This window comes from Typopeltis vanoorti, chromosome 22 (assembly GCF_054136105.1).
Source record: "Typopeltis vanoorti isolate ZY-2024b chromosome 22, IOZ_Tvanoo_1.0, whole genome shotgun sequence".
Classification (NCBI taxonomy): Eukaryota; Metazoa; Arthropoda; class Arachnida; order Uropygi; family Thelyphonidae; genus Typopeltis; species Typopeltis vanoorti.
Window position 1 is genome coordinate 78,622,645 of NC_143570.1, and position 18,723 is coordinate 78,641,367.

Consider the following 18,723-nt stretch of genomic DNA (forward strand, 5'->3'; position numbering starts at 1 on the left):
CTTAGTATCGAACACCAACAAACATCTAGAAGAAGACTACTTGAGAGAACAACTTTTATAACCAAGAAATGCATAAATAAGAACCAATCACCAGAAAAGAGCTCAGAGTAAATTATATCTTTGGTAGCAATTTCATGTGTTCTATTGCAAGCTGTATAGCATGCATCTCAACAGTAAAGCTGCTGCATTCCAATGGAAACAATGGAAATTTAAATGGAAACAATCAAGAAATACAGCAGCAGCTGTATTTCTTGCTATCGGTACAGACCGGTGTCAAATCAGACACCAGTCTGTACCGAACAGTGCACATTTATTTCACACTCTGAAAGTGTGTGAAATAAATGTGCACTGTTGGAAGAATAAAGACAAAATATGAGACTTCCTTAAGTTGCACTGAAAGTAGCAAAATATGAACATAAACATGTCAAGGTGGAGAGCTATGATGTATACAGGTAATATTAACTACTGCAGTGCTTCCCAAACTGTGGGCCATGGCCCCCTTGGCTGCCGTTAGCTTTGTTGAGGGGGCCATGAAATAATGAAAATAATGAAATAACACTTAGTCTTAAAATTTTAAAGTGTTTTAAGATTAAGTGTGCTATGTCAAATGTGTACACAAGATGCTAAAGATGTAATATTTGCATTTGATTTTTGCAATATTCAATATTCGCTGTGTATGTTTTGTATTGAATATAAATACAATAAATATTATAATAATATATGTCTGTATTACGAATGTTTTTTTTTCCCGATGGGGGGGGGGGGGGCATGAAATATTTTACTTTTTCCAAAGGAGCCTTTACATCCATAAGTTTGGGAAGCACTGATCTACTGGAATGCAAGTGCTTGTATAATCTTGCTCGATATGTATACCAAAAGGGAAAATGGGAACTTCCTAATGCAGAGAAAACATGCTAGTACACGTAGGGTGGTTATGCAAGATTTTATTTTTAGAGTATGCACAGTTAACCGACAACTGACAGTGAAATAAGAGAGCAAATTCATATGTTTCAGCATAAAGACTAGAGATGAGTAATGCAAAAAATGTACTAGCTGCAACTTATATTCTCCTGAAGATGATTTTTTTTTTTTTTTAAATTACAGATGAAGTGATGTAATATGCATGTTTACTGAATGTACGCCTTCTGGCCTATTTTGTCTCTTATAATAAGACAAACCAGAATTTCCATAACAGAAACTTCAGCCAAGTCTGCATGAGATCTTACCTTCACCTGAAAAATCCCTTAAAAATGTTCCTTGCATTAGAGCCAGGATTCAAACTCACATCTATCCTACTGAAGGATAGAATGTTGTGACATATCACATTCACTAATGAAGAATATTCTTGACACAAAAGAATATCTATAATAGAGCTTTGAACAGACAAGGATATAGGCAGAGAACACTTCTCTGTACTCAAGAGTATATTCAATGCTCTCTAATATTCAAGATGAAGTAGTCGTCATTTGCATATTACGCTTAAATAAAAAAAAAAAAAATATATATATATATATATATATATATATATATATATATAATTATCATTACCTAATACAGAGTTACAAATATTTTGCTCCCAGTGTTAGGGTTGGATTGGTTGCTTTGAATTACAGTCAATACAAATAAGACTATGAGGCAAGTGTGTCTCTATTATGTCTGTATATAGTATACATTCTTCTTGCACTCTGGCCTATTTTGCAGGATGACAAACTCTTTCACCTCTGTATGAGACCTCAGTGTTAGAAAGCACCAATGTAAGATAATATTAAGTGTATAAATTATATTAGAATGGAATTCAAAACTGAACTGGAAATAATCTGCACGATAACTGGATGCAATTTCAGGCATGCTAAATACCTCAATATAATTTCCAACCATTTTCAGAGTTGTGTTATATATGTGAAGACAATCAATCCTAAAATTTCAGACAGTGTTTTGGAGCTTTTGAGACCGTCTTACTTATAGGTTTCTTTAAAATTATGTGGCACTCTGGAATAGAGGCAGAAAGGGAGATGAAAAATAGCCTTACAATTTAGCAGCGAGCTGTAATGGAGAGTAAAAAGTGAATCTATCCCTGGAAATGCAGAAAAATTGGCATAAAAAAATACATACATGATTTTCTCTCTCATCTTGTATAATACCTCCTATTCTTCAAGCAGATTAAGTAGCTCTTTTGCTTTAGATATGCTGAAAGCAAAAGACTCTTCTAAATCAACAACTGGAAAAATAAAAATAAAATAAATAAGTAAAACAAAAAAATAGTAATTGCTATGCTAATAAATACATCTTTGATTTTAATTGCTCATTTTTTTTATAATTACAGGATTGTTTTGTTTACTGACACTTTCTGTAGCCTGTTCTAAACACCAAATTAATGAAATATCTGTCGTAAAATATCACAACTTATTTTAGAAATTACTCAAATATCCATAAGAAATTACTTAAGGAAGAAACCAGGAATGAATTGGACATTTTCAATAACTGCTCTGCTCTTTTAGAATTAACCTATAATAAAACTTGTTTAATTCAAAGTCTGTGGAACACTACTAGATGAATATGCCCAATGACAAACTTAAAAAAAAAAAAATATAATAATAAATTTACTATTTTTCAATATTCATGAGATATTTAGCTGTGGTAACTATGTGGTAGCTGCACTGGCTAGTCAAGTGGACAGCACTTGACTGTTCTAACTGTTCAGTTGATTACAGAGTCTGTTAGGAATGGCTTGTCCTGTTAGAACAGGACAAGCCATTGTGTCTGCCAACTACACCTGTGGGGAATTTCAGTCACCCTTTTGCACATGTGGTGCTGTGCAGTTACTGAACTGTCAGTCTGTATATAGTTTTGCTCCTTAATTTCTTGTATTTTACTATACACTAAATAAATAATAGAACGTAAGTTTGAATTCTACTGTAGCACAGATATGAAAATCTTCAGATGACATAGTTTTTGTTATCCAAGATGAGATTGCTACCTTGGTTACTGGAATTGTGAAATGTATTGAAAAGATTATACATTTTGTCTGTAGAACAAAGGTGCTTAAGATTTTTTTTTTTTATTTGCAACCCATGCCAGAACTAGAAAAGTTTTTTATACTGCCTAGTCTTTTGAGAAGTTTTCAATAAAATGTGAAACAGAAATAATGAACAAATTTATTACAAAAAATGCACACAGTGTTATTTAATATTATGAAATTTTTATCGTTTATAAAATTATGCAGATAAAAATAAGAAAATTAGAACAGATAGAATAAAAGGTTATAGTGCATAATAATTTCAATAGTCTGATAATAAATATAAGGATGCACATTATCTCAACTCTTATTCATCATCTATATGGATCAAACCATGAAAGAAAGTGGGTGGCAATAGGCCTGATACTGGAATTTAAGATGTCAAACTTAGCTCTTTGTTTATGCAGATGATGATGATGATGCACTCCTAAACACACCTAGTGCAAGTCTCCAGGATTCTCTAACTAAATTGGATAATAGCTGTAACAAATTTGGCATGAAAATCAGCAATAAAAAGACCATAACTACGAAAATAGGCAGAAATATTGAACACATCAACTACATCTTGAATTTAGAGCTATAGAACTAGTAAAATATTTCAGTCTTTAGGCCTAATTTTTAGTGAAGATGGCAAGTTAAATCTGGAAATAGGAAACAGAATAAGCAAATCTGGTATGATGGGTAGCCAACTAAATAAATTTGTATGGAATAAGAGAGAAATTAGTCAAAACATCATATTAACAGTATACAAGACAGTGTTTAAACCAGGTGGTGCAGCATTCCCTCCAACAATGAATTTCTGGACTCCTTTAAAGTAATGACACCTCACACAGCCTGTCCACACTAAGCTCTTTAAGTTACCAACTTTCCATGAGCAGGATCAGCACATATTTGCATGCAACAAATGCAAAATTGACTTTATATCGAAAGTTAATAACTTTTTGGTACAAAAAATGCAATGAAAAATTACTAATACAAGCTAACATTTCACTGTTCATATTATGTGATAACAGCCAATGGTGACTGCCAAGACCTTTCGGTACAGACTATTATTCTGCAAGAGAGAAGGGATAAAAGAAATTCAGCATCAACATATATAAATAAATCAAAATTATATCACAATCATAAATCACGAAAGTAAAAGAAAATTAAAATACCTTCCACCTCCATATGAGACTGGCTAACTCACCTTTGAAAGAGGCTGTTAACATCATAGATGGGATTCGAACCAAGGTCTTTCCAACCAAAAGACTCCATCGAAACCAACTGAGTCTATGGAGGCTCCTGTCCAAATGAACAGGCCAAATGTTTTTTTTGTAAAAGTTGAGAATAATCAATTCCTTTTAATTTTTAAATCACTTTCAATAATCTCAAAATTTATTTTATTTAATCTTTAAGTTTCCTTTTTTTTTTTTTTTTTAATAAATCCTAATATTTTTTACGTTTCAGGCATGAAATTCTTCTAGGAACACTGAATTTAAGTGATGTGCTCAGCTTAAATTGAAAGTAACTACATCCCTTTATTCCCTCTGAATGGTCAATGCAACTGCTCAAATTACATGTTATGACTGAAGAAATTCATCTATATTTTTGTCTTCTTCTGGGTTTATTTCCTCTTATTCTTTTTTTCCTCTTTCAATCACTTGCTTTACTAATTTTTTTATTTCTAACCCAACTCAAATCCACAAGTTAAAATCTGAATATGTCTTGTACATGGGTGGTCTTAAAAGTTCTTGGCCTTGACAATAAATGACAACACTATAGGCAAGATTTTTTTTTTCTAAGTTGGTACATCTGTCAGAAGCAAAAGTGTTGTCTGTATCCCTTAAAATGGATAAAATTGAGTATCGTGCAGTTATAAAATTCTTTGTAAAAGAAGGTTTAATGCCAAAAGAAATTCATTCAAGGTTCATAAAAGTTATGGGCACTCATCTCCTTCGTTTTCAACAATTAAGAAATGGCTGCCAAGTTTAAATGTGGCCATACCAGCCTTGAAGATGATCCATGGAAGGACGTCCAAAAAGTGTAACACCACCAAAAATCATTGATCAAATGCACATATGTATTGGATGACTGGTGAGTCAAAGTGCATGAAATTGCTGAGACTATAGGCATTTCAAAAGAACATGTAGGATATATTTTGCATGAAGAAATGCAAATGAAAAAGATTTGCACAAGATAGGTACCGTGCTGATCAAAAATACACTCGCATGAAAATCTCTGAACAGTGCTTGGAGCATTTTAACAAGAATAAAACTGATTTTGTGCATCAATATATTACTATGGACGAGACTTGGATTCATCAGTACACACCAAAATCCAAACAGCAGCCAAAACAGTGGACAGAAGCCAAAGAAGACAAGGTTTTTGTCTTCATGGCATTGGTGTTTTGGGATGCTAATAAAATTTTTTTTTATGAATTGTCTTGGAAAGGGAAAAACAACAACTGGGGAATATTATTCCGATCTTTTAACCAGACTAGACAAAAAAATTCGTGAGAAAAGACCCGGCTGCAGAAGAAAAAAAAATCATCTTTTATCAGGACAATGCACCCGCAAAGGTGTTTCGGCAATGGGAAATTAAGGGATCTGCACAATGAATTGTTGAAACATCCACCCTATTCCCCAGATTTGGCTCCCTCTGACTTCTATCTCTTCCCAAAACTAAAACTCTTCCTCGCTGGTCAGCGTTTTTCTTTGAATCGAGGTGATTGCAGCTGTAGAGGGGTATTTTGCAGATCTTACTGAGAACCACTACAGGGACGAAATAATGGGGTTGTAGCATCATCATCATCATCATCATCATCAAATTCCTGCCATGTACCCTCAAGGGGGCGTACAGGATATGACAGTACTACATGAAAAAATTACATCATTACTAACTTCCTATCTACAATTTTCCTCCAAATCAGTCTGTTACTTGTCAAGACTCCAACATTATCAGATCTTATATTTCTATCGTCTAAGGCACTTTGTACCGTATCAATCCACCTATATCTTGGTCTTCCTCTGGGTCGTTTTCCAGCCAACCTGGCAGAGAACACTTGTTTTGCTAATCTTTCCTCTCCCATTCTATTTAAGTGACCATACCATCTGAGATTAGCTCTGCTAACGCATTCCTGGATGCTGACAATGTCAAGTTCTTTCCTAATATCCTCATTTTTAATATGATATTGCCATTGATGCCATCTGTTCACGCCTCTAATCTTTCTCAGGACTCTCATATCTGCGGTCTCTAGTCTTTGGTCAAGTGTTTTACTTCTGACCCAGCTCTCAGATCCATAAGTTAAAATTGGTTTGAACACAGTCTTGTATACAGCTAATTTAGTGTTCCGACTAATTTCTTTCTTATTCCATATGAATTTATTCAATTGACTTCCCACGATACCAGCTTTGCTGATTCTGTTGTCTATTTCTATATTTAGTTTACCATCTTCAGTAAAAATTGTGCCTAAGTAGCTGAAACGTTTTACTTGTTCCACAGGTTCTCCATTCACAACACAGTTGACATTTTCAATGATTCTGCCTATTTTCATTGTCTTTGTCTTTTTATTGCTGACCTTCATACCATATCTATTACAACAGCTATTCAATTTAGTCAGAGAATCTTGCAGACTTGTAGCGGATTTATTTAGAAGTATAACATCATCCGCATAAAGCAAAGAGCTGACATTAACATCTCCAATTTTGATATCAGGTTTAATACCACATTCCTTCATAATGTGATCCATATAGATAATGAATAACAGAGGGGATAATGTACATCCTTGTCTCACACCAAATTTAACATTAAACCATCTTCCTGTACTTCCTTCAATTCTAATTGCTGACTCACAACTCAAATAAAGACTAAGTATTGCTTGATATAATGCCCCATTGACACCATATAACTGCAGCGTATTGAATAGCTTCTCTCTTGGCACCTTGTCATATGCCTTTTCCAAATCGACGAAACTTAAATACAGATCTTTGTTATATTCCCATGCTTTCTCGACTATTTGTTGTAAAGTGAAGATCTGATCCTGACAGCCTCTATTTGGCCTGAATCCAGCTTGTTCTTCACCAAGCTTTTCTTCCACAATTCTTCTCAACCGTTTCTCAAGTATACTTGCATAGATCTTGCCAGGAACACTCAGTAGGGAAATACCTCTGTAATTCTCACATTCAGTTTTATTTCCCTTTTTATATATGGGTACTATGAGAGCTCTACTCCAATCATCAGGAATTCGTCCCTCTGTCCAGGCTTTCTGAACTATGCAGTGCAGCCACTGTAAGACTCTTATACCACCATACTTCAGCATTTCTGGTCGAATATCATCTACTCCTGCTGCCTTTCCACATTTCAAGCCTTTGATGGCTTTTTCTACTTCAAATATGGATATGTATTCCTGACTGCATGCCTGGTCAGTGTTTTTTATCACTGTGCTGTCATCACTGCTTGTTTCATTTAGCAGTTTTTCAAAGTAATTACTCCATACTTCAAGGATATCTTTTTCTCCTGTTTTCATTTCACCTTTATCATCTCTAATTCCTTTTACAGCACTCTTTCCTCCATTCCTAAGCTTCTTCAACAACCTCCAGAATATTTTGCCACCTTCTTGATATTTATTTTCTATATTCTTGCCAAAGTCCTCCCATGACTTTTGTTTAGCTAGTTTTACACACTGTTTAGCTTTCTTACATTTGTCTCTGTATTCTGTAAGAGTAAAAGCTGACTTATTTGCCAGGAACTTTTGATATGCTTTCTTCTTTTCCTTCACTGCCTCTTTAACTTCCTGTGTCCACCAGGGAGTTCTGATTTTTTTATCTTTGCACACAACCTCACCACATGCCTCTCTGCCAGAATCAATCAATGTTTCCTTCAGAGTTTGCCACTGAATCTCCAAGGTTTGATTCCTGTTCTCAAACTCTTTCATTTTCTTTTCAATAATATTTCTGTATTTTAGTCTACAGTTTATATCTGAGAGCTGCTCAACTTTTATTCGCTTTAAAACTTTCTTACATGTTATTCTTTTCAATATGAAATTCAGTTTTATCCTGCTCAAGACTAAATAGTGATCACTTCCAATTTCAAATCCTCTGTACACTCTGGTGTCCTGCACCAGGGAGAAAACATCACTATCAACAATAACATAGTCAATGAGACTTTTCTTATTCCTAGCCTCTTCTCTCCATGTGAATTTGTGCACATTTTTATGTTGGAACATGGTGTTAGTAATAACCAGTCCATGTCCTGAGCAGAAATCCAACAGATATTTGCCATTATTATTAGCTTTGCTCTTTTCTCCAAATTTTCCCAAAATATTTTTGTATGTCTCACAATCATTTCCTACTCTACTATTTAGATCCCCAACAAGGACCAACTTTTCCTTTTTCATTGTGTCAGTTGCTTTTTCTAAAGCCTCAAAAAATTCCTCCACTTCTACCTTAGTAGAACCTTCTGTGGGACCATAGGCACAAATAAGTCTCATTGTCCAGTTCCCCATTCTCATATTTGCCCACATTACTCTACTTGAGACTGACTGCCATTCAAGAAGATTAGCCTCGTATTTTGTGTTGAATACTATGGCTACTCCTTCTTTTCCTTGATTGTTATTGCCTGAATATAACATTTTGTATTTATTGCTCAGAAAGATCTCACCAGTTTTGGTCTTTTTTGTTTCAGTCACCCCTATTATGTCGATCTGGTACTTATCTAATTACTCAGCTAGCTCCATTTCTTTGCCATTCAGGCTTCTTACGTTGATAGTACCGATCTTTAACTCTGGTGATGTTGAGTTGGGGTTTGTTTTCAGATTTGTTCCAGTAGCTGACTTTTCGCTGTTCGCCCTGGTTCCCTGGCGAAAACAACGGGGGCCTTGTTTAACCGGGCGACGCCCCAGCCGGCATGAAATTTTGTCATGTTGTACCATCATTTTTTATTTTGGTTTAACCAATAAGAATACAATTTGGTCGGCTAAATCCCAAATTGCCAGCCCATCCTCGTTCGTTCAGTATCAAAGTAGATACCCAACAGGGTGCACCACGAGAAGGTGAGGATTGGACATTAGGTCAGAAGCCCTGGTCGGTTCTCCACATTCCTTTAAAGGCTATGTGGAGGTCTCCTCTCAGATTGGTGTAATAAATGTATTAGTCTTAAGGAAGATTATGTTGAAAAATAAAAATAATTTTGAAATGATAAATTCGTTTTTTTATTGTTAGGCTGAGGACTTTTCAGACTACCCACGTATAGTACTAACTTTGTGATTTGACTGATTTCTCTCAAAGTACACTGTAGTTTGCTATAACAAGAAAACTACAGTGTATTTTTAAATTCAGTTTCCATTCTCTAAAAATTGTGCATAAATAAGTAAATGTATAAGGTGTTTTAAAGTTCTGTTTATGAGAATGCAATCACTTTATTTACTTGCTCATTTTTTTTTTTTTAAATTTCTTAAACCATGGAGGCCTGTTATTATAATAACAGGCCTCCATGGTTTAATTAGAGTGAACAGAGAAGGGTTCCTTTGTTATTACCAGAAAATAAATCCTTTTGATTGTTTATTAGAGAGAACCAGGGAAAATGGGAAAAAAGTTCAGTTAAAAGTTTCAAATTAAAATAGGCATTCAATGTAAAGAATGCATTAATGGAAACGAAGTGAGTCTTGCAGCGACATCTGCTGAACTTTACTGTTGATAATACTGATTTGATAATTACAGCCAAATAAAAAAAAAAAAATACTTACCTTCACTAGATCTGATAGCTTTCAAAGAAATATCCAGCTGATTCAAAACTTTAAGCATTTCATGTCTGATTTTCTTCTGATCATACAACTCTTGCCGAAAATTAGCTTTTTTTGCCTTTTCCTTTCTCATGAAAGTAAAAACAAAGTTAATACATTTTCATCAGATCCCGATCAAGAGTACAAAAAAAAAAAAAACAGTATTTGTTCATAGGTTATTTTAAAGTAGGATACTGAAATTCTTTTCAGATCAAATTGAAGTCTGGTCAATGAATTGAAAATTATAAATTTTCTGAATGGTAATTTCATTCAACTGCTTTTAATGGTTTAATGGAAGTGTACAGATTGAATTTATATTTAATTCATCTAACAAAACGAAACTAATGGTATGAGCTCTATGTTTTGACTGCTGATAATACCTCTTCTTCTGTGATTAATGATGATTGAGGACAAGAATCTGTCAGTAAAGGCTGGTTTTCACTATTGAATGTAAATCCAACAACCATCAATACTTTTTTCGATACACGTCATGTTGAATTTTCAGTTTACAGAAAACCGAAAATTCAACACAACCAATTGCAAGCAGAAAATGAGTTAATCCCAAATTGCTTGAAAATGTGATACCTTGAACTAATGAATTAGCAATTCCATGGACCGGTTATTACTAACACCATGTTCCAATATAAAAATGTGCACAAATTCACATGGAGAGAAGAGGCAAGGAATAAGAAAAGTCTCACTGACTATGTTATTGTTGATAGTGATGTTTTCTCCCTCGTGCATGACACCAGAGTGTACAGAGGATTTGAAATTGGAAGTGATCACTATTTAGTCTTGAGCAGGATAAAGCGAATAAAAGTTGAGCAGCTCTCAGATGTGAACTGTAGACTAAAATACAGAAAGATTATTGGAAAAAAAAAAAAAAAAAAAAAAAAATTAAAGAGTTAGAGAACAGGAAGAGCCTGTGTAGCTCAGTGGATGTGGCGTTTGCATACCACCGCACTTGGCCGCACGAAGGAAGACTTCATTTCAAGTCTAGTCGGCGACTAGAGGAAATTTTTCTAAGCCTTTTTTCGACTGGTTCCCGAGTTAGTCGATCTCTGGCACGGGCAAGCAGGTTTTTCCTCCTGGAAACTCTGGTTTTTCGTCCTGTAAACTCAAGAAAATCGACCGTAGAACCCACATTATTTCAGACATTAAATATATTGTGTTAGGATTAGGGACCACGACATGACTGCACATTTGAGCCATCTCTCTTCACTGCGTACCGCTTAATTAGTGATAGCTTTGGGCCATCTGTCTCTGATTGGGTACCAGTGGAGATTGAACTGCCCACTCAGTCTCCAAAAGTTAGATAGGGCTAAAATGGCCTCGCCTACTCCCGTATATGGGAATATAAAGGCGTTACCTGATTTTTTTTTTTTTTTTAGAGAACAGGAATCAAACCTTGGAGATTCAGTGGCAAACTCTGAAGAAAACAGTGATTGATTGAAACATTCTGCCAGAGAGGCATGTGGTGAGGCTGTCTGCAAGGATAAAAAAATCAGAACGCCCTGGTTAACACAGGAAGTTAAAGAGGCAGTGAAGGAAAAGAAGAAAGCATAGCAAAAGTTCCTGTCAAATAAGTCAGCTTGTGCTCTTAGAGAATATAGAGACAAATGCAAGAATGCTAAACAGTGTGTAAAACTAGCTAAACAAAAGTCATGGGAGGACTTTGGTAAGAATATAGAAAATAAATATCAAGAAGGTGGCAAAATATTCTGGAGGTTGTTGAAGCAGCTTAGGAATGGAGGAAAGACTTTGCTGTAAAAGGAGTTAGAGATGATAAAGGTTACATGAAAACAGGAGAAAAAAAAATATCCTTGAAGTATGGAGTAATTACTTTGAAAAACTGCTAAATGAAAAAAACAGTGATGACAGCACAGTGGTAAAAAACACTGACCAGGCATGCAGTCAGGAATACATATCCATACTTGAAGTAGAAAAAGCCATCAAAGGCTTGAAATGCAGAAAGGCAGCAGGAGTAGATGATATTCGACCAGAAATGCTTAAGTATGGTGGTATAAAAGTCTTACAGTGGCAGCACTGCATAGTTCAGAAAGCCTGGACAGAGGGACGAATTCCCGATGATTGGAGTAGAGCTCTCATAGTACCCATATATAAAAATGGAAATAAAACTGAATGTGAGAATTACAGAGGTATTTTCCTACTGAGTGTTCCTGGCAAGATCTATGCAAGTATCAAGGTGCCAAGAGAGAAGCTATTCAATACGCTGCAGTTATATGGTGTCAATGGGGCATTATATCAAGCAATACTTAGTCTTTATTTGAGTTGTAAGTCAGCAGTTAGAATTGAAGGAAGTACAGGAAAATGGTTTAATGTTAAATCTGGTGTGAGACAAGGATGTACATTATCCCCTCTGTTATTCATTATGGATCACATTATGAAGGAAAGTGGTATTAAACATGATGTCAAAATTGGAGATGTTAATGTCAGCTCTTTGCTTTATTGCGGATGATGTTATACTTCTAAATAAATCCGCTACAAGTCTGCAAGATTCTCTGACTAAATCGAATAACTGTTGTAATAGATATGGTATGAAGGTCAGCAATAAAAAGACAAAGACAATGAAAATAGGCAGAATCATTGAAAATGTCAACTGTGTTGTGAATAGAGAACCTGTGGAACAAGTAAAACATTTCAGCTACTTAGGCACGATTTTTAGTGAAGATGGTAAATTAAATATGGAAATAGACAACAGAATCAGCAAAGCTGGTATGGTGGGAAGTCAATTGAATAAATTCATATGGAATAAGAGAGAAATTAGTCGGAACTAAATTAGCTGTATACAAGACAGTGTTCAAATCAGTTTTAACTTATGGATCTGAGAGCTGGGCCAGAAGTAAAACACTTGACCAAAAACTAGAGACCGCAGATATGAGAGTCCTGAGAAAGATTAGAGGCGTGAACAGATGGCATCAATGGCAATATCATATTAAAAATGAGGAAATTAGGAAAGAACTTGGCATTGTCAGCATCCAGGAATGCGTTAGCAGAGCTAATCTCAGGTGGTATGGTCACTTAAATAGAATACGAGAGAAAAGATTAGCAAAACAAGTGTTCTCTGCCAGGTTGGCAGGAAAACGATCCAGAGGAAGACCAAGATATAGGGGATTGATACGGTACAAAGTGCCTTAGACGATAGAAATATAAGATCTGATAATCTTGGAGTCTTGACAAGTAACAGACTTATTTGGAGGAAAATTGTAGATAGGAAGTTAGTAATGATGTAATTTTTTCATGTAGTACTATCATATCCTGTACACCCCTTGAGGGTACATGGCAGGAATTTGATGATGATCTTTCTCACAGTTAAAAGGATTCCAATATCAAATAATGAATGCATATCTAATCTTGCATGCACCACTTGCAATGCCAAATATTGTACAAGTTATTTGTAAAATTTAAACCTAGTAGCTGCGAGTACATGCAGCCAAGGATAGCATGAATTATTAATTTCAAAATATTTGTTATTCGTACAATTAGTAATTAACTAATATTTGCTGATATTTGGGCTGCTCAACAGTCAAAGCTGGATAACTAAAAGGGGACCCTCACATAGCCTTTTAAGGAATGTGGACAACCAACCAGGCCTTCCAACCTGAAATTCGAAACCTCACCTTCTCGTGGTGCACCATGTTAGATACTAAACAAATGAGTATGGGCTGGCAATTTGAGGTTCAGCCAACCAAATTTTATTCTTATTGGCTTAAACCATAATAAAAAATGATGGTACAACATGACAATTTCATGCTGGCTGGGATTGCCCTATTAAAAAAAACAAAAAAAAAAATATCTCTGTTTTTGCCAGGAAACCAGGGCGAAGAACAAAAAAAATCAGCTACTGGAACAAATCCCAGAAGATATCCCAAATGAACACAGCAGAGTCCAATATTGGCACCATCAACATAAGAAGTATCAATGAAAAAGAAATGAAACTAGCAGAACTGGAAAAGTTCCAGATCAACATAATAGTTGTTACTGAAACAAAGAAGGCAAAAATCAGGAGAGAGATAGATCTTTCTAAGCAATAAATACAAGATGGTACATTTAGGCCACAATAATCAGGAAAAGATGGACTAAGTGTAGTATTAAACATGAATGGCAGGCAATATCAAGTAGTGATGTGGCCAAATATTAGAATGGAGAACTTTATTGATAATATGGTCATAAATAAAGGTCAAAACTGGTTTGGGTAGTGGCCCTTAACATAATGCACACTTCTGAAAGGGTGTGTACTTTGTATTATGGGATATTAAGGAAAATAATGTGAAGTCATTAGTCTATATATGATTCTGAAATGATAGCACAAAACATAATGAAACTATTTCAATTTAATTACAGAATAAATTTAGTTTAATCCTTTATCCAAGTGCGAGCAAACAAAGGTGCAAACTTTGTTTGCTCGCACTTGGATAAAGGATTAAACTAAATTTATTATAGTCTAACCAAGTGAAAAATAAACTTTCAACATCTTTCTCTAAATCCAGAGTAATTTAATAAAAAGGTGGCACACCTTTTGACAACTCCTACAGGTAAAGATGACCTCGCTATTGCTTCTGCCTAGTATCTCCACGTCTGGGCCTGGCTCCCACTGAAGAGACCTCAATAAAGGTCGAAACTAGTCTGGGTAGTGGCCCTCCCCTTAATGCATAACATTATACATATCTGCAAGGAGATGTGTTTTGCATTATGGGAGATACTGAGATAGGAGCGATGTTAGTTTAGTCCACCTTTGCAACGAGTTTCCCGGTGTTGTACTACCTTACCCCAGTCCTGAAGATACTTTCAGGCGCAAACTTTGTTTGCTCGCACTTGGATAAAGGATTAAACTAAATTTATTATAATTACAGAATCATTGTCGATAAAGATCCAAATATATTGTGTGATGAAGATGAGTGGGCAGTTGCGTAATAACGTTGATAATTAAAATTTAAATACATTCGCTGTATGAGCAATTATAAATTATAATGAATACCGAGCATTTTATTATAAATGTCAATTTAGTTTTTTCCTGAAAAACTTTAGCTTCCAAAAATTCCCACATATATCTTGCAGTCATGAAGATACTTCATGAGCAAACATTGTTTGCTTACTATTGGATAAAGGATTAAGAATATATTTCTTTGCATCTCTAATTTATTAGACAAGACAGCTGACAAAAGAGGAAAAGTTGGTCCTTTTTGAAGATCTAAACAGCAAAGTAAGAAATAAGTATGAGGCATACCTTATTTACTTGAATATAACAACCCCTCGCGTTTATCCCACACCCCTGATTTTATTTACGAAAAAGAAAAATGAAAAGGTTTTGCATATACCTTGAAATTACGTGAAAAATGCCTTTTGAGTTGCATATTTGTTTCCTCTTCCATTTCAGTGACTAGAATAGTAATATCTTGGGAGCTGTTTTTATTATATAAATCTCTGAAGTTATATAGTATAAATAAGAATAAATATCAAACAATATTTAGTCTATATTTAAAATGTAAATCAGCAGTTAGAATTAATGGACATACAAGAAGATTTGATGTTAAATCAGGTATGATACAAAGGCTTTTTCCACTAATATCTCCAACATTATCTCCACTGTTATTTATCATTTATATGGATCACATTATGAAGTGGTATTAAACCTGATATCAAAACCTGAGATGTTAATCTCAGCTCTTTCCTTTATGATGAGTTATAACTTCTAAATAAATCCAGTACAAATCTGCAAGATTCCCTTACTAAATTAAATAAATATTAAATTGTACATATTTGGTCTGATGTATTAAAATAAAGAACTTTTATTGTTAAAAGACCAGAAGATAAATGATAAAATATACAAAAAGCCAACAAGTTTCACTTGCCACTGTCTAGCATTTTCAAGGCTGAACTGGTGTGAAAACAAATGCATTAATTACATGTAAAACATACACTTTAGTAACTGTTAGGCCGTTACATTTGATCATTCGTGTTTGATGGCATGCATGCGTTCGTTTAACTTTTATGAACAAGTGCAGTAGCTCTAAACATAAGGAAAACTAACTTCATAGTAATAACAGAACAATTTAATTTCACTGAATAAATCATACAAGTCATTTATGTAAACTTAGTCAATCTTTCAATCAGAATACATATATATATTATCTCACTCCTGTACACATATTTAAATAAAACACTTGAAAAATTCATGTTTAAGAATATAGTTCGCCCACCATTTCTAGATCCCTTCTTGGCTTTGTGCCAAGAATAGTCGATTCATGCTGAAGGGGAGAAAGAAATGAAGGATGTACGAATTGGTCGCCAACATGCGAAATCACGTGCTTTCTTGTCTGTCGCTGTACTAGTACTAGCTTGATTTTTGTTGTTCTCTTTTTGCATTATTTTTTTATTATTAATTTGTATGATGGATCCAGTACAGTCAACAAGTTCTATTGTTACACGTTTCAGTAGCTCTTGCAAAAGAATATTGAATAATGTGCTGACATTCTGCGAAAAAGAATCGTCAGAAGGCCGTCTTCTTGTTCCCCTTTCTCAAGTCATAAAACGTGCAAGTGCAATTGCGGGCATATCGGGGTCGACTGTTAAAAGAATTCATAGGGAATCAAAAGGTGAAGGTAAGCCAAAATTTAAATCTCCTTAAAAAAAAAAAAAAAAAAAAAAAAAAAAAAAAAAAAAAAAAGCGCCAGAGTAAAGAAAACCATCGAAACTGTAGCTTTGAATGATTTTGATGTAGACGTTATAAGAAGAGCTATTCACGAATTTTACGTATTCGAGAAAAGAGTGCCAACTGTTCCGAAATTATTCCTGTGCTTAAAGAAAAAATTAATTTTCCTTGGAAAAGAGAAACTTTAAGGAAAATACTTAATGAAATCGGATTTTGTTTTAAAAAGTCCCAGAATAAAAGGAAACTTATCATGGAGCGAAGTGACATTGTTTTATGTAGAACGCAGTATTTGCACGTATTAACACTCTACGTACATTTTTCCAACTGTCATACAAGCAAAATAGTTACACTTCAAAAACAACAATGTTTGTAAAAGAAAAGCTAAATTTTCCGACCTGTAATAATAAACAAACTCCGTTTGTTTATTATTACCTCCCAGAAGACAGACTGATTACCCTATTATCAGAATGGATTCTCCTTTTTCTGACATGCACAGTAGTTTCGAGGGACCTCAAATCGGTGGGCGAACTATACCAATTCTCAATTATATATCACAGAAATACAATACTTTAAAGCTCATATCACTGAATACCAAGGTTAAAGATTAGTTACTTAGTTTTCTCTCTCTCTTAAATATGCTAGAATTCAATCAAAACTTTCCTTAATAGTCCTATCCAGTTTGACATTTCTATCTCTTTTCCAAGATCTGAGTAACATAAATAATTCTCTTACACATACATAACACAAAAAAATGTTATATTCTTTTGCTTTATATTCGGCCACAGTTCTAGGATTGTCTTTCTCCACACACTTCAGATCCTCACTATAAATTCACTAAATAGGAAATACAAAGTTCACCTTACCAATTCACTGCATTAATTCTCTGGGCCACTTCAGAATTATTTCATCAGACTAATACTTTGACTTTCCCTCTGATATTTCGACTGGAACTCCTCATTCTTGTTTACCACCATTAGGTCTACTGCGCTTTCTTTGTCTCCGACTGGTAGTTTCCTTTGTCATAAGATTATACTTTCCACTAACGAAGGGAACCACGTGGAAGCTTCCTACCAGTTGGACGATCCATCGCACAGGTGAACAGCAGCAGGAAAACGTCTTCAAGAAAAAGCCTTGAACATAGCGATGTACTCTCTTTTAAACTACCTTCATTTCCCACTGTCATTGAACGCGCATGCATGATACTCTCCTTGCATCTCTACCAGCACATGGCGCCACTCACGGAACCTAACTAAACTCTCGTAACTTTCTATCAAGTGAAGGGGGGAAAGCACAGTTCTTCACAACAGACTTACTGAAGTTGGCCGTACATATTTGGTATATTACTTTGATTTCTTTTCTAACAAAGTTATATGTTCACATACAAAATTTCCGACTAAGTAACTATTTTATATTTTGTACACTGAAATTTCACAATACTAAATTAAGATTATACAAAATTATACATAAATGTTCACTTCAGGTATATTATTAATTTCTTATTTTAAACGATAATAATGTTGTCTTCCGACATAACAAAGGCATCCTCTCTCTCAAAAAAAATTTTTTTTTTTTTTTTTTTTTTTTTTTTGTTCTCTCATGCCTATTCCTGTATGTTCTCAGGGGGAGCATTCCATAAGGACAAGGCTTCCAATCTTTAGGTCTTTATATTCTCTTATCCTATTAGCAAAATTCCTGGCTCTCTGGGAGCACGATTCACTTGCCCTGGTCACCATATCATATGCAACTTTGTTGTTGTTCACAAGGTCCCTCAAATACAGATCGATATCGGGAAACAAACTGGGATGCCCTCCTGGAGCATGCCCTGTTCGCATGCAGAACCACTCTTCACACAGCCATAAGGGAAGTCGCTTGGAAAGGATGGCTCAAATCCATATAAAATCACCGCCGGGGCCTCCCTTATGGCTGTATGAAGAGTGGTTCTGCATGCGAACAGGGCATGCTCCAGGAGGGCATCCCAGTTTGTGACATGTTCATCTGCCAACTTAGAGAGTGTGAGCTTCAGAGTCTTATTCAGTCTCTCACACATGCCATTTCCTTGAGGGTGATAAGGTGAGGTGAATAACTTCTTCACCTTCAATAACGTACACAATTGCAACATCAATTTAGCCTTAAAATTTGATCCTTGATCAGTTAGGAGTGTCTGTGGGGGTTCCATATCTTGATATGATCAATTTAAAAAATTGATCAGCCACAGTTTGGGCGGTTTGATCCCTTATTGCAACTGCTTCCAGATAACGTGAGAACATATCCACG

General features: G+C 35.0%; 1 protein-coding gene across 1 annotated transcript in view; it reads right to left on the reverse strand.

The window, feature by feature from the left end:
* Positions 1–18,723, reverse strand: part of LOC150094506 (protein MIS12 homolog) — a 175,945-nt gene that overhangs the window by 21,158 nt on the left and 136,064 nt on the right. The window contains exons 6-7 of the mRNA XM_090412225.1: positions 9,741–9,861; positions 2,113–2,218 (exon numbers count right to left, since the gene is read on the reverse strand). Of these exons, the coding sequence (XP_090268351.1) occupies positions 2,145–2,218; positions 9,741–9,861 (195 nt within the window). The 3' untranslated portion in view covers positions 2,113–2,144. The remainder of the gene's footprint in view (positions 1–2,112; positions 2,219–9,740; positions 9,862–18,723) is intronic.